A 15,122-nucleotide genomic window follows, 5' to 3' on the forward strand; every position below is an offset into this window, starting at 1 on the left:
CAGATTGCTATTAGTTGTAACAATCTAATCTGTTGGCATCCACCATTAATGATTGAATATTGTAGCAAAGACCATAACAATTGACTTCCAATTTTGGTTCTTTTTGTCTTGTTCTTCGTAATTTTCTTACTGAGTTGGGACTCAATTGATGGTTGACGCAAACTCAGTAAAAGGCTTTAACACAGTATAGATTAAAAAAAGATTTAAACTAAAATTTTTAAAACAATTTAGGTTAAATTTAGTTATTCAATTATAGGTAAGTTTTAATTTTGGTTACTTAACTAAAAAAATTACAATTTGATCACTAATGCTTTCAAAATTTTTTTTTTGTCACCTAACTGTTAAGTCATACTTGTTTTAGTTGGTATAATAATAATTTCAGTCCTTAATTTTTTATATTTTCTGTCAATTTGACGCAATTTTTGTATAAAATTATAAAAAAAACTCAAAATTATTTATAAAATAGAAAAATGTATATAAAAATTCTAGAAAAATAAAATATTGAATATGTTGTTTCATAACTAAATTGTATGAGAAATAAAGAAAATCATAGTTCAATAACATCCAATAACAAATTAAAATCAAAATAAAAGGAAAAAAAGGTTAAATTATTATATGTTTCCTGAATATTTCTCGAAAAATAATTAGGGGTTAAAATTTACATGCTTAAATTATTAACGAGTCTATTTTCAATAGAAACAAATGGGAACTTCATCCAAATTTGTACTAAGAGGTAATTAATTTTTAGCAAAGAATGGTCGAAGTTGTCAGACAATAGAATAGGGGTAAGTTTGAAGATTTTACTGTACTTATTGGCTAAACCAAAAATTCTGAAAACTTTATGGTAGAAAGGTATCTGAGCCTATTTCAAAGACATCAAGTGGATTTTAATTCGAAATTCTGTAGCTCAAGATATAAATAATTTAGTAGCAGTGACTCAAATAGACAGTTTTAAAGGAACACATAAGTAAATAGTGAAAAACATATATAAATATTTAGCTAGCACGAGTTACATTAAAAATGGATCACGCGGCCAAAGCCAATTTGGGCTGAGTAGGCCACATGGGCGTGTGAGCCCATTTTTCTGAAAAGTTCTGTAAGGTTGCACGGGTCGCCCAAGTCAATTGTGGATCTACTGTAGGGTCGATAAGCTCTATTTAGACCCCTATATGTGTGATTTGTCTGACTGATTTCTATACTGAGCATGACTATTAATTGCATAATTGCATGACATATTTTGTATGTTGCATTGCATCGGGGTGGGTTGATGATATTTGGAGGAAGTGTCTGAAAGGCTATTAAGCCTGTTATCTGGCAGCATAGCTACAACCTTTTGATTATATGCTGCATTTCGGTACAGCATGGTGTGTAGGGATGTGTGGCTTGATTTAATCCCCACATGGTGTGTAGGGTTGGACGGAGATGGTGTGTAGAGGCTAGTGGGTAGGATTCTAATTTACTGTATCTGCATTCTGTATCTGATATGAGTCAAGGCCCTAATGTATTTTTGAGACTGTATCTGAACGGGCTAAGGTCCAAACTGATTCTGTTGATTATCTATATGCATGTTTTATGTGAGGATTACACACTGAGTTTGCGAAAACTCACCAGCGGAGGACTCGACAGTGGCCACACGTAAATTTCGGACTGTTTTCCGTTAATGCATAGAATTTATTACTTATTTGAGGTTTTTGATGTATCTTCTGGACTATGGATTGGTTGGCTTTAAATTTTGGGATTTTATACTATTTTTTATGGGTTTTTTTTAAATTACAACTCCACAAAACACGGTTTTTTTCTAAAAAAACTAAGGATTTTCATAAATAGAAACGATTTTCCCTAAATTAATTGGTTACAAAAGTTTCCGCTAAGAGACAAATTTTAAAGCAAATCAACAAGTTTTTTTTTCTGAATTAAATAAAAGCTAACTTACTGTAACGATTTTTAAACTCGACAATCTTGTCTTCAAATCCCTTTCCATGTGACATCGCCAGATTCGGCCATAACGTCTAGGCCGAGTTTGGGGTGTTACAAAATTAATCATACTTGATTGGATTATGAGAGTGAATTTTAATGAAAGATAATATGTGAAGAAAGAAGAGAACTAAAAGGGAAATTGTACCAAAATATAAAAATAGAAAAACAATGGCAGATTGCTTCAAATGCAATATACGCAAGAATGTGCTAAATTGTCTTTTTAAATCCAAAGTATGTATTCATGCCACAATTAAAAACCTTTATATACCGATCCCAGAGAATCAATTTCACATGATTTTACTCCTAGAATCATGCTTAACAAGCAACAACTAAATCAAAATTTTCTAAATATAGAATTTGTCAAAGTAAAAAATCTAATATTTTTTATCAACCCAAAAATAATTTTGCAACTTTCAATTCAACCCCCCAACTTGTTTTTTTTTTCAATTTAGCTCGATCTGTTTGTTTTTGAACTTCGGCACTCCAATTGTGTCCATGATAAAATTCAGGCAATAAATCATAAGTTTAGTAGAATTCTATTAAAAAGTTTACCAAAATTGGGTATATTAAATATATAAAATTAGGTTGCTATCAGATTTGGAACTAATTAATAATAACATATGAAATATGTATTATATTAAAATAAAAATTAGAATAAATTGTGAGTAAAACGAAATCTAAACAAAAAAACACATCAGATTAAAAATACTAAATGAATACAATTGTTTATCATTGTTTTGTCTTCAATCCTGAGTTGGTGTTGTGTTTATTTGTGACACTAAATCAATAACATTTTTTAATAAATAAAAAATTAGAATACATATATACTTATTAAAGTTTAAAGTGAAAAGTAAAAAGTAAAAATTGCTTTAGTTCAAAAGTAAATGAAAAATATTTATATGCATGGTGTCCTTAGTTCAAATCTTGTAATGGATAATTTTTTATTGATTTATAAATATATGAAAAGACGAAAATACCCTCATAATCATATATCTTACTTTGCAAATAAAATCTTGAATATATTGTTGAATGGCTAAATTGTATGAGAAATAAAAGCAATTATCATTCAATAGAATCCACTATCAATTTAAAAACAAAACAAAACCAAATTAGTAATATTATCAACTTGAGTTTCATGTCTTTGAAGCACATCTAGAACTGATATAACAGAAGCTTATGAAATTGAGCTTGATGCCATTTTTTAGTATCAAGAATACAAAATATACCACAAAATTTTATTACATTTAAATTAGTAATATTATTCACGTCTTACAAACATCATATGTAAGAACAACTATATTTTTTTGCAGGAAGCCGACTAGTATATTTAATTTCAACTTGTAACATGTAATTAGGCATTCTTATACCATACTTTCCCATTATTATGCTGCTGCTGCTGATGTTGTTGTTACAATTGAGCACCAAGATGACTGCAAAACTTGTTAGTAATGTCCAGAATGAATGGAGGACATGGCAGATTAGTGAATTATTACTGATTTAAAGAAAAATCAAATTGTAAATCAGCTGATAGATACAACTGCTGAGAATCAAATACCCAAAATGCCAACTATAATGGCAGAAGCAAAGGAAAATTAAAAAAAGAAGGGATTCCTTACTTAATACTTCTGCCTTTCTACCCACAACATTCTTTCTTCTTTCACAAAATTTCAACCATCCACTCTACCTACTTTTCTTTCATTTGCTTCTTTCATTACATGCTTTTCTTTGCTTAATAGTTCTGCCTTTCTACCCACAACATTCTTTTTTCTTCACTGTTTTTATTTTGTTTTCATCTCCAAGGTCTATCACCAAATTTCAAGCATCCCGTCAAAGGTAATTTTCTTTCATTTGCGTCATTCATGACATGCTTTTCTTTGCTTCATTCATGACTATGCAATGATTGTTTTTTATTATCTGCTAGCTTTGTAAAATAGTCAAGTCAACTTCACTGCTTCATTTTCAGTTCCAACCTCTCGACACATTTCAGCCACTAAGTCAGGTAATAAGGTAATGATTTCCTCTACTGATTATCAACAGTTTTAGATTTTAAGACAGTATAGGATGACCGGCAAACATAATCTAGCATAGATAGGAATCTCAAACTGTTGAACATTTTAGCTCTTAATATTCCGTAATGAACTGTTGCACACTTGAATCTAGCATTTTATATACATTGAGAGGTTAACTCTGGTGACCAGATTTTCATCATGTTTCTGTCTGCCACCTATCCATACCTCCATCTAATAAAGGCCATTGCATTTATGCTTCCTTTTCATGCTTACACTAACATATAAAAAATTATTCAAAAATCCAATACACTAACATATATGATTGCGTTGCAAGGGCAGAGCAATGGAATACGTAGAGCCTGTTGTTGGCATTGCAAATTGTCTTGGACCTTCTATTTGTAAATACTTGAAATATCACAGAAAGCTGAATGATTATGTGAGAAACTTCGAGAGGATCAGAGATGAATTGCATTGTAAAATGGAAGACGTAGAGATGCAATTGAAAGCAGAGCTTCTTTCTCCTGGGGGGAAGATACCAAAGCAGGGAGTTGAAAATTGGTTGAAAGATACAAAAGAGATGATTGCGGAAGCACAGGATGTGGAAAATAAAGTCAGAAATGGGAGATATCTCTGTCGTGCTTGGAACGGAAAGCTGGTTGATGAAAAGACTCGAGAAATGAAGGAGTTTCTTGATAAAGCTCTTAATGCCTCTGAAGGTCTTGCCATGGTTGGTCCAAGTGTTGGGTTGCCACTGCCAACATCAGAACTAGTTGGGGAGGAAGCTGCCAGAGAAGAGATTTGGGCATGTTTGATGCAAAAGGAGTTAAAAAAGATTGGGGTTTGGGGGATGGGCGGTGTGGGTAAAACCACGATCATGAAGCACATCCACAATGATCTTTTGAAAGAATAAAGATTCAAAAGAGTAATCTGGGTTACCATATCAAAGGAGTTCAATGTAATGAAGGTACAAGATAATATTGCAAGTGCGTTGGAGGCAAAGGAATATTTAGACAAAGAAGAGGACAAGCTCAGACGAGCAGCAATCTTGTCAGAAATGCTGAAGAAAGAAGGAAAGCATGTTCTAATCCTAGATGATGTGTGGGATGAAGTCTCTCTAGAAGAAGTTGGGATCCCTGAGCCGAGTGACAGCAATGGCTGCAAGTTGGTGTTGACAACCCGTTCGGAGCATGTCTGTAAGTATATGGGTTGCACGGTGATAAAAGTGAAGCCCCTTTCAGCACAACAGGCATTGACATTATTCTTGAGTAAAGTTGGGCCTAAGATAGTGCAAAATCAAACTATAATGCCTACTCTAAAGCTTGTTGTCAAGGAATGTGCGGGTCTACCTCTTACAATTATCGTCGTAGCTGGTACATTGAAAGGAGAAGAGGACCCTCTTATTTGGAAAAACGCACTCAGGGAATTGAAAGAGAGAATAGAAAAAGTGGAAGGAGTGGAAGCTAAAGTGATAGAGCGTTTGAAATTTAGCTTCGATCACTTAAAGGATGAGAAAGTGAAGTCTTGTTTCTTACATTGCGCATTATATCCCGAAGATTTTCAAATTGAAAAGGATGAACTAATTGAGTGCTGGATTGACGAGGGATTCATAGATGATATGGGTACAAGACAAGAAATGAATGACAAGGGTCAAGTTATTTTGAAGAAGTTGGAAGATAATTGCTTGTTGGAAAATGTCTCGCGTAAAAGAGTAAAAATGCATGATACAGTGAGAGAGATGGCATTGTCGATCACAAGAATGAATCCTCGATATATGATACAAGCAGGTTTGCAATTAGAAGAGTTACCAGAAAAGGAGCAATGGAGTCCGGATATTGAGAAAGTGTCACTTATGTATAACTCCATATCAGAAATTTCCATAGATGTACTGCCCACAAAATGTCAACTGCTCACAACCTTGTTATTGCAGCATAACCCTATAAAGAAGATTCCATATTCTTTCTTCATAAACATGCCTTGTCTTTGTGTCCTAAATTTGTCCTATACAGAGATCGAGAGTTTACCAAATTCCATCTCTGAACTAAAGAACCTCACAACATTGTTGTTTTGTTGTTGTTATGAATTAAGAGATCTACCATGTCTTTCGATGCTTCAAGAATTGAAGAAGTTGGATCTAAGTTGGACTAAAATTGAGGAAGTCCCTGAAGGCATGGATATGTTGATAAAGCTAAGATATCTTGATCTTAGAGTGCGCACTCTGAAAGAGATACCCGCTGGACTTTTACCAAAACTCGTTCACCTTCAGCACTTGGGTTTTTATGAGAACAATGAAAAAACAAGTCTAAAAGCAGAGGAGTTGGAACCATTGAAGAAGTTGGAGTGCTTTACCGGACGTTTCGAAGACATCAATGAATTCAATAAGTTCATTTCCTCAATGCAACAAAGTAAGAAAAATCTCATCAAGTACCATTTACAGGTGGGCTCATCTTTTATGCTTGCTACAATAGATAAAACAGTAACAATTGGAGGAGTCCAGAATTGGGAAGGTGAGTCAATTATGCACCCAATTGAAATTCAACAGTTGAATATTTCAAGTTGCAACTATTTGAGAAACTTAGTCGATGATAATTCTTCCTTCAAAAATGTGATTGGCTTGAGGGTTTGGGTTTGTGAAGGGATAGAGTGTGTTGTTTCCCTGTCCTCTTTTGCCTCTTCTTCCACTCATCCATTTCAAAGCCTCGAGGTGTTAGATCTTGGAGATCTGCCAAAATTGAGTGCCCTTATTATGAAAGATGCAGGAATTCGTTCAGCAACAACATCAACATCGGCTCCGTCTGCCACATTTTCTTATCTTAAGGAAATTAGGATATACAAATGCTCAGGTATGAAGACGTTGCTTCCACATTGGTTGCTTCCAAACCTCCAAAACCTGGAACTAATTTCTGTGGCAGATTATGATGAGTTAGTAGAAATATTGGGAGCAGCAACATCAGAAGTTGAAGAAAAAGGGAGTGATGCATTAATCAAATTCCATCTTCCCAAATTGAGACAGTTGACACTCTGGGAATTACCAAATTTGAAGATCATATGCAGCAAAAGTGGAGTGATGGTTTGTGATTCTCTCCAACTTATCCATATTACTAGATGTGATAAACTGAAGAGAATTCCTCCATTTGTTCCCCTTGTTGGCAATGGGCAGCCATTTGCCTATGCTCCACCTTCTCGTACCATCACGTCAAGGAAAGAATGGTGGGAATCGTTGGAGTGGGATGACCATCCAAACTTTAAAAATGTTCTTCAACCCCTTTGGTGGTGATGTTGAAGAGAAAGATAAAAGGGTTTGTAGGAAAGAAGGAAGGATAGTGCAAAAGAGAGGAGAAAAGGAATGATGGAAGGAAGAGGTTAAGAGACTCCACATTGTAAACATTGTCCCTCTCTTACCATTCCTTCTTTTCTCTTTTTCTTATAATGTACAAGCTGAAGAGGTAAGAAAACAAATAAATTTGCTTCATATTTTTTCTATGTTTGTTTTGAAAGAAAGAGAAATATGGTAGGGTTTAAAAATAAAATATAATTTAAATATCAATTGATAAATTAAGTCTATTCAAAATAATGGTATTTTAGGTAGCAAAGGTATAGAAAATTTAAAGTGATAAATTACCTTTTTTATCATTATAAATAAATACCATAATTTCTTTTTATGCTGAAAAAATTTTTGAAAATTTATCAATTTATATTGTTTTTTACAAATAGAAAGGAAAACGCGTCTTATAGGACATGTTTTCTCCGATCTTCCAGAGAAAACATGAGACACGTTTTATTCTCTTTCCTAAAAAGCGCTTTGTAGGAGCAACTAAGGACAATTAATCACGACGTTCATGTGTTTCGTCAATTGTGCATAATTTTGATTGGTAAAATAACACATTTAGCCCTTGATGTTTACATATTTTGTTAGTTTGGTCTTGATTCTAAAAAAAATTCAACAAATTCAGTCTCAACATTTACACATATACAAAAATATGACAAGCTAAATTTGTTATCATATCAATCAAATTTATGTAAAATTGATGAAAAACATTAATATTGTGATTAATTGCTCACTTTTGAAATTGGTAGGGATTAAATTGCTTCGATTTGTTTAGAGGGCCCAAGTTGCCGAATATCAAAATTGAAAGGGACTAGAGAGGTAGTTTTACCTAGTTTAATAATTAAATGACATGTTAAATCTTATGTGACATAATTTAAAATGAAAATTAAAAAAAAAAAGGAAGATTGTAAAAATAGTTGTTATAAAAATCATGGTTTTGAAGTTTTTACAAATTTTTTATTGTTCATTTTTTTTAATTTCAGTTTTATTTAATTTTAGTTTGTTTAAAATTTTCATTTTAAAATTAGCTATATAAAATTTAACGTGTCATTTAATGATTTTAATAGTAAAATGACATGATTAATATAACATCAATAGTTTAGAAATGTAATTAGATAAGTTTGAAGTTTGAAAATAGATTTAAAATAATGGTCATAATTTAGGGGTGGTTGATCTAATTAACTCATTTCTAATGGTACTAATAATTAAGTCTGCTATAGGACAAAGTGAAAAAGTGGAAAGCAGAGTTAAAATATGACTCAAAGACTCACCTTTTTCTAAGTTTGCCATTACCAAACGATGAAGCAAAAGAAATGAAGGGCCATTACCAGAATTTCATCATGTTTCTGTCTGCCACCAATCCATAGCTCCATCTAATAAACGCCATAGCTCCATCTAATAAACGCCATTGCTTGAAACTTGCATTCATGTTTCACTTGCAATCATTTTCGTGTCCACCTTCAACCATCAGCCATCACTCACCATTGCTTAAGCTATTTTGCATTTTAGACCATAAATTACTGAGTTGAAAACTATAGTGTCGTTCTGCAGCCTTTTTTGGTCCAGGCAGGGCAGGCTGGGCTCAAAAATTTGGGTCGACCTTGAATAAAACATTTAATCCCATATTTCATATTAGGCCAAGCTTGAGCAAAAATAACAGTTAGCAATACCTTGTCTAAGCCTGAGCCAAATCCGGCCCATGAGATAAAGCATTCAGATTGAACTACCGGTAACATTATGAGTTTTTGGTCCATCCTTCATGGGGATGCAAAGAACAAAATTAACTAACTTTTGCCACTATAGAATGTTTGTTCAACTAAATAAAATAAAGATTGCCCTATAACTCTAGTTCCATTCAAGTAAAAACTTCTTCAGGCAAGATAATAGTAACATAATGCTAAAAGAACCAGCACAACCACCCCAGCAGGAGCTGCCCATATCCAATAGTTCATCGACTTGGTTCTTTTGGTTCGATTCCTGTACCTACTAGTATTATCCTTTGGTACTTTACCCTTCATTGAAACGGTAGCAGGAACAGGTGCATCAGTATTAACATCGACCTTCTCGGGTTCTGAATCTTGTGCCACAGCTTCAATCAGTTCTTCGAGATTCACAGCATTTGTCGATCCTGCCACCTTCTTCTTAGCTCTCTTTTCACGCTCCTGAAAAAAAGATCGAAAGAGTTTCAGTTTCAACCCACAAACTAATAACTGATAAAGCGAAACTAGATAAGGAAGCAAATGATTTCCTTGAGCTTCTTTTCAGCTTCCATTTGAGCTCTTCTAGCTGCTTTGGCTGCTGCTTTTTCAGCCAACTTCTTTTTTCTTTCCATAGCTTACTTTGCTTTTGCTATTTCCTCTTCTCTCTTCAATTCTTTCAGTTTTGCTGCATCGACTTCCTTGTTCTTTTGCAATTTTTCGGATACCAAAATTTCCTCTGCTACAACACTAATATCTGACAAAGGATTCGACTCCATTGCTATAGTCTCGACATGTTTTGGGGCCTTTTTTGCTAGTTTCGTATCTGTTTAGGGACTTGATTTGGCCTCTTCCTTTGGTTATCTTACACTAGGTCTCAGAATTGTTTCGGTTTCAGAATCCACTAGTTTCTCGGGTGCAACCAGTGGTTTCTCATCAAGATTCCTTATTCAACCATCCCGACTCAATAGCCGACTGTCCAGGGATGGCAAATTTTTTTTCTCATAATCATCCCTAAAGGCTTTATTGCCATTCCAGAGAGCCATAACCTTCTCAACCTAAAATTATAAAGCAAATGAGATACATTGGAAGTAACATTAACAAGCAGTCTCAACAAACCTCCACAATTGATAACTCCTCAAGAGCCTTTATATCTTTCTGTGCAGCAAGCAATTTGGCGTTGTGTACAATGGTACGACTCTGGTAAAAGTGAGAATTCTGAAATTTTGAGAAAGAAAGTAATTAAAATGATTCATTAGTAACATCATGCACAGGAATATTGGAAGAAGACATAATATGTATCATTTAATATCTTAAGTGATACTAGTTATCCATGCATAAATGAAAATGTTCCGACATGGTCAAGTATTATACGAAACAGATATCTTAAGAGTTGAAGCAAAGAAAAGGCGATACCCCCTGATCACTTTGTTTCCTCAACTCCTAAATGTTTTCAAAAGCTTTGTGCCTCTTCAGGGTCACAGCTTTCAGCTCATTTTGTAAAGTGTTGAATGTAGTTCCCATGCAAGATGCTTCCCATGCAAAGGTGGCCATGCAAGAAACAAAGGAGCAGCAATCAGTCGAGCCACGGTGTGCAGCAACTGGAGCTGAAGCTGTGGAACCACTTGCTGTTTTTAGTTGCATTTTGATTATTTTGTAATCTAGTTCATGTTGAACTAAGTAGGTGGATGTTTTGATGTAATTAGGTGCTGAATGACAAGTTTAGGTGACTTGTTATGAGTGTTCAAACAAGTTTACCAAGTTACTAGGCAAATCAGTGGTGTTAGGTATATTATTAGGTGATAACTTGTTTGTTTTGTTTTGTTAACTCTTATATGTATTGGCATTATGCCTCTTTTAATAGTTAATGAAAATTCAGCTCATTTTTATTCAAATTTTATCTCTTTCATTCTCTATTTTCTGTTGCAAATTTTTCTTTCTTCTTCTGTTGTTTTTGCTGCAAGCCTCGAGGCTTGCTGTCCAAGCAAAGCTGAAATCAGCTTGCCGCTGCCTCTTGCACCAACAATTGGTATCTAGAGCTCTTGTCTTAGTGGACCTGTTGCTTCAAACCAAGGAATCTGATGGCTTCTTCAGGATTTTCACCAGCAGCCCCACTAGTCTTCAATGGAGAAGGCTTCCACATATGGCTGGTAAAGATGAAGACTTACCTGCAGGCCTTTGATCTGTGGGAAGTTGTCAACACAGATTCTGAGCCAGCACCACTGAGGGCCAATCCCACAGTAGCTCAGATCAGGCAACATGCTGATGAGAGGACCAAAAGGCATAAAGCCATGTCCTGCATTCAGAACTGTGTGTCAGATGTCATCTTCACCAGAATTATGGCCTGTGAGACTCCAAAACAGGCCTGGGACAAGCTTAAGGAGGAGTTTCAAGGCACTGAGAGGACAAGGCAACAGCAGCTGTTGAATTTGAGAAGGGATTTCGAGAATCTTGAAGGAAGAAGAAACAGTGAAGCAGTATGCAGATAGAACCATGGCAGTGGTTAACAGTATAAGGCTCCTTAGTGAGCACTTTGATGAGGCAGGAATAGTGGAGAAAGTCCTCTCCACTTTGCCTGAGAGATATGAGGCCAAAATATCCTCTCTATAGGACTCAAGAGATCTGGCTAGCATCTCTTTGACTGAACTGATTAACACCTTCTATGCTTAGGAACAAAGGAGAGCCAGCAGAGCTGAAGATCACCAGGAAGGTGCATTTCAAGCCAAGGCAAGAGAGGCCTCGAGCACCAATGCTCAAAGAGGCAAAAAGCCTTGGAAAAGTAGGCCCAAGTCTAATGCTGCAAGGAGCAATGACCAGCCCTGCAGACATTGCAAGAGGCCAGGCCATCCAGAAGACAGATGTTGGTTCAGGCCAAATGCAGTATGTCAACACTACAAGAAGAAAGGCCATGTTGAAAGGGTTTGCAAAAAAAAACCAAGCCGAGCCAGAGTCAATATCAACAACCAAAGGTTGAAGCTCGAGTAGCTGAGGACAGTAGTGACCAAGAAGAGCAGGTCTTTGCTGTTTCTTGCTTAGCTGCTGAGAAAAAATGTTCAAAAGGCTGGTTATTGGACAGTGGTTGCACTAACCACATGTCACCAGATGCTTCCTTGTTTAAAATCTTGGATAGAAGTTGCAAAACCAATGTCAAGGTTGGAAATGGTCAGTTCATAAGGGATGAAGGAAGAGGAGAGGTGCTGATATGTACTCCTACAGGCAAAAAGGTCATTCCAAATGTGCTTTTGGTACCTGAAATTGACGGAAACCTTCTCAGCATAACTCAACTGCTTGAGAAGGGCTATTCCGTTGTGTTCAAGGATAAAAAGTGTCAGATTACTGATCTAAGTGGATCAAGCCTTATGACAGTCACAATGACTGATAAATGCTTTGAAGTTCATTGGCCAAATGACTCAAAGTCAGCATACACAGCCTCTGTTGATGATTCCAAGCTTTGGCATCAAAGGCTCGGGCATGCCAACTTTAAATCAATGGCTCGAATGGCCAAAGAGGGCTTGGCAGAGAACTTCACCGCTCAGTGGAGCATGATGATGTGTGTGAAGTGTGCCAAATGGGAAAACAGGAAAGACTGCCATTTCCCACAAATTCAGCATAGAGAGCCATTGAAAAACTGCAGCTGGTGTACTCTGATGTATGTGGCCCAATGAGGACTGAATCACTCAGCAAAAACAGGTATTTCATCCTCTTCATTGATGATTTTACAAGGTTTTGCTGGATTTTTTTCTTGAAACACAAGTCTGAGGTAGCTCAAGTGTTTGTGAAGTTTAAAATGGCCGTTGAGACAGAAACAGGTTGCAAGCTGAAATCGATAAGGTCAGACAATGGCACTGAGTACACTTCAGCTCAGTTTCAAGCCATTTGCCATGATGCTGGCATCAAACACCAGCTTACAAATGTCTACACACCTCAGCAGAATGGGGTATCTGAAATAAAGAACAGAAGTCTGATGGATATGGCCAGGTGTCTGTTGTTTGAGAAGAAACTGCCCAAGATCATGTGGGCTGAGGCAGTAAACACTGCTGTCTACCTTCAAAATAGGCTTCCTACCAAAGCTCTTGCTTCCAAGACACCTTTCGAGGCTTGGTTTGGATTCAAGCCTTCCTTAGCACACCTGAATGTGTTTGATTGCCTGTGTTATGCACAAATACCAGCAGCAAAGAGGGACAAGCTCTCTGAAAGGGCTCAACCCGGTGTTCTAGTGGGCTATAGCTTAGTCAAGAAGGGCTACAGGGTTCTGGATCCCTTGACAAGCAAAGTCCAGGTAAGCAGAGATGTCATCTTTAATGAAAAGGCTTGCTGGAATTGGGAAAAGAGTGAACCAGAAGCTATTTCAGAAGACCTGGTGCCTAATCAAGCTGAACTCGAGCAGCTTGGTCCTGAGATGGATGTTGATGATGTGCCTGTGAGAGGTACAAGGCCTCTAGATGAGATTTATGAAAGGGCACAGGTTGCTATAGCAGAACCTGGCAGTTTTGAAGAAGCTGAGGCAAATGAAGGCTGGAAACAGGCCATGGTTGATGAAATCAACATGATTCAAAAGAATTAGACATGGGAGCTGGTTGACAAGCCTGTTGGAAAAAAGACCATTGGAGTAAAATGGGTCTATCGAGCAAAACAAAATGCTGATGGCAGTCTAAACAAGCAAAAAGCCAGGCTTGTTGTCAAAGGATTTAGCCAAAGGTATGGTATGGACTACCTAGAGACTTTTGCACCAGTAGCCAGGCTTGACATAGTCAGAATGATAGTTGCCTTAGCTGCTCAACATCAGTGGACCATTCATCAGCTTAATGTGAAGTCTGCATTTCTCAATGGTTTCCTGGAAGAAAAGATCTACATCGAGAAGCCTCAAGGGTTTGTGATCACTGGCAAAGAACACATGGTGTACAGGCTAAAAAAGGCCTTGCATGGCCTGAAGCAGGCTCCTCGAGCCTGGTATGCTCGAATTGATTCCTACTTGCTCAGTTTGGAGTTTGAGAGAAGTGCCAGTGAACCAACACTGTATGTGAAGAAAAATCAAGCTGAGACTCAGCTTATCCTGTCACTCTATGTTGATGATTTGTTGGTAACTGGAGGAGACAAGAACATGTTGCATGATTTCAAGAGGAAAATGATGAAGATGTTTGAGATGTCTGATCTAGGCAGAATGAACTACTTCCTAGGAATGGAAGTGAAGCAAACAGCAAATGGAATCTTCCTCAGCCAGAGTTCATTTGCTATGAAGGTCTTAAACAAGTTCTCGATGAAGAACTGCAAGCCAACAAGCACACCAATGGCTGTTGGAATGAAGCTATCGAAACAAGAAACTGGTGAACCAGTTTGTGAGACTATGTACAAGAGTCTCATTGGTAGTCTACTGTATTTGACTGCAACAAGGCCCGATATCGTGTTTACAGTTAGTGTGCTATCCAGATACATGAATTGCTACAACAATCAGCACTTTCAAGCAGCTAAAAGAGTACTGAGATATATCAAAGGCACCATTGATCATGGTGTGTTGTTCAAAAGGGTTGAAAACATGAAGTTAACAGGTTATGTCGATAGTGATTGGGTTGGATTGTGTGATGACATGAGAAGTACATCCGGATATGCATTCAGCCTTGCTGGAGCTTCAAGAAGTACATCTGGCCTAATGAATCTTGAATCTTTGATCTCATTGCAGCATTAGCAATAACTTTCTCGCGGGATCCCTCCAGGTGTTTGATTTCTTTAAGGATTCGCTTCTCCTCACTCAACGAGATGCTTTCATGCTGAATGCGATATTGCAAGCTATGGATCTGCAATTCATAAATTCCATTGAAGTGACTAAAGGAGAAAAAGAAAAGCATTAACTGCGGCAGCAAACAATGAATAAATCTAAATGCAGTCAAAGTTTATAGAAGTATCATACAATAAAATCGAGCTCTTCCTGAGATGCACATAAACTAAGTCGATTATTAACATTTTTATTATTGCGAAGCTTGCCCAAAGCCTACTGCAGTGGTTCTATTTCCTTTTTTTTCTCATCTAAAATCGTCTTAAATTGCTCAAAATCAACATTCAGCGCTCCCACTTGCGAAAGCATCTCTGATCGTTCTGCCTGCATTAGCATAAAGATAA

General features: G+C 36.5%; 2 protein-coding genes and 1 pseudogene across 2 annotated transcripts in view; 2 read left to right on the forward strand and 1 right to left on the reverse strand.

Annotated features, from left to right (window-relative positions):
• Positions 1–15,122, forward strand: part of LOC107903589 (disease resistance protein At4g27190) — a 76,635-nt gene that overhangs the window by 29,148 nt on the left and 32,365 nt on the right. The gene's annotated exons all lie outside the window — the stretch shown is intronic.
• On the forward strand, positions 4,945–7,260 carry LOC107902245 (disease resistance protein At4g27190). Its single transcript, XM_016828458.1, has one exon. The coding sequence runs from the start codon at positions 4,945–4,947 to the stop codon at positions 7,258–7,260; it is 2,316 nt and encodes a 771-aa protein (XP_016683947.1).
• Positions 8,955–10,652, reverse strand: LOC107902244 (proton pump-interactor 1-like; annotated as a pseudogene).

This window comes from Gossypium hirsutum, chromosome D05, assembly GCF_007990345.1.
Source record: "Gossypium hirsutum isolate 1008001.06 chromosome D05, Gossypium_hirsutum_v2.1, whole genome shotgun sequence".
Classification (NCBI taxonomy): domain Eukaryota; kingdom Viridiplantae; phylum Streptophyta; class Magnoliopsida; order Malvales; family Malvaceae; genus Gossypium; species Gossypium hirsutum.

Excerpts from the sequence above, each read along its gene's own strand:
- LOC107902245 (XM_016828458.1), top strand. The coding sequence starts at position 4,945 with ATGAAGGTACAAGATAATATTGCAAGTGCGTTGGAGGCAAAGGAATAT.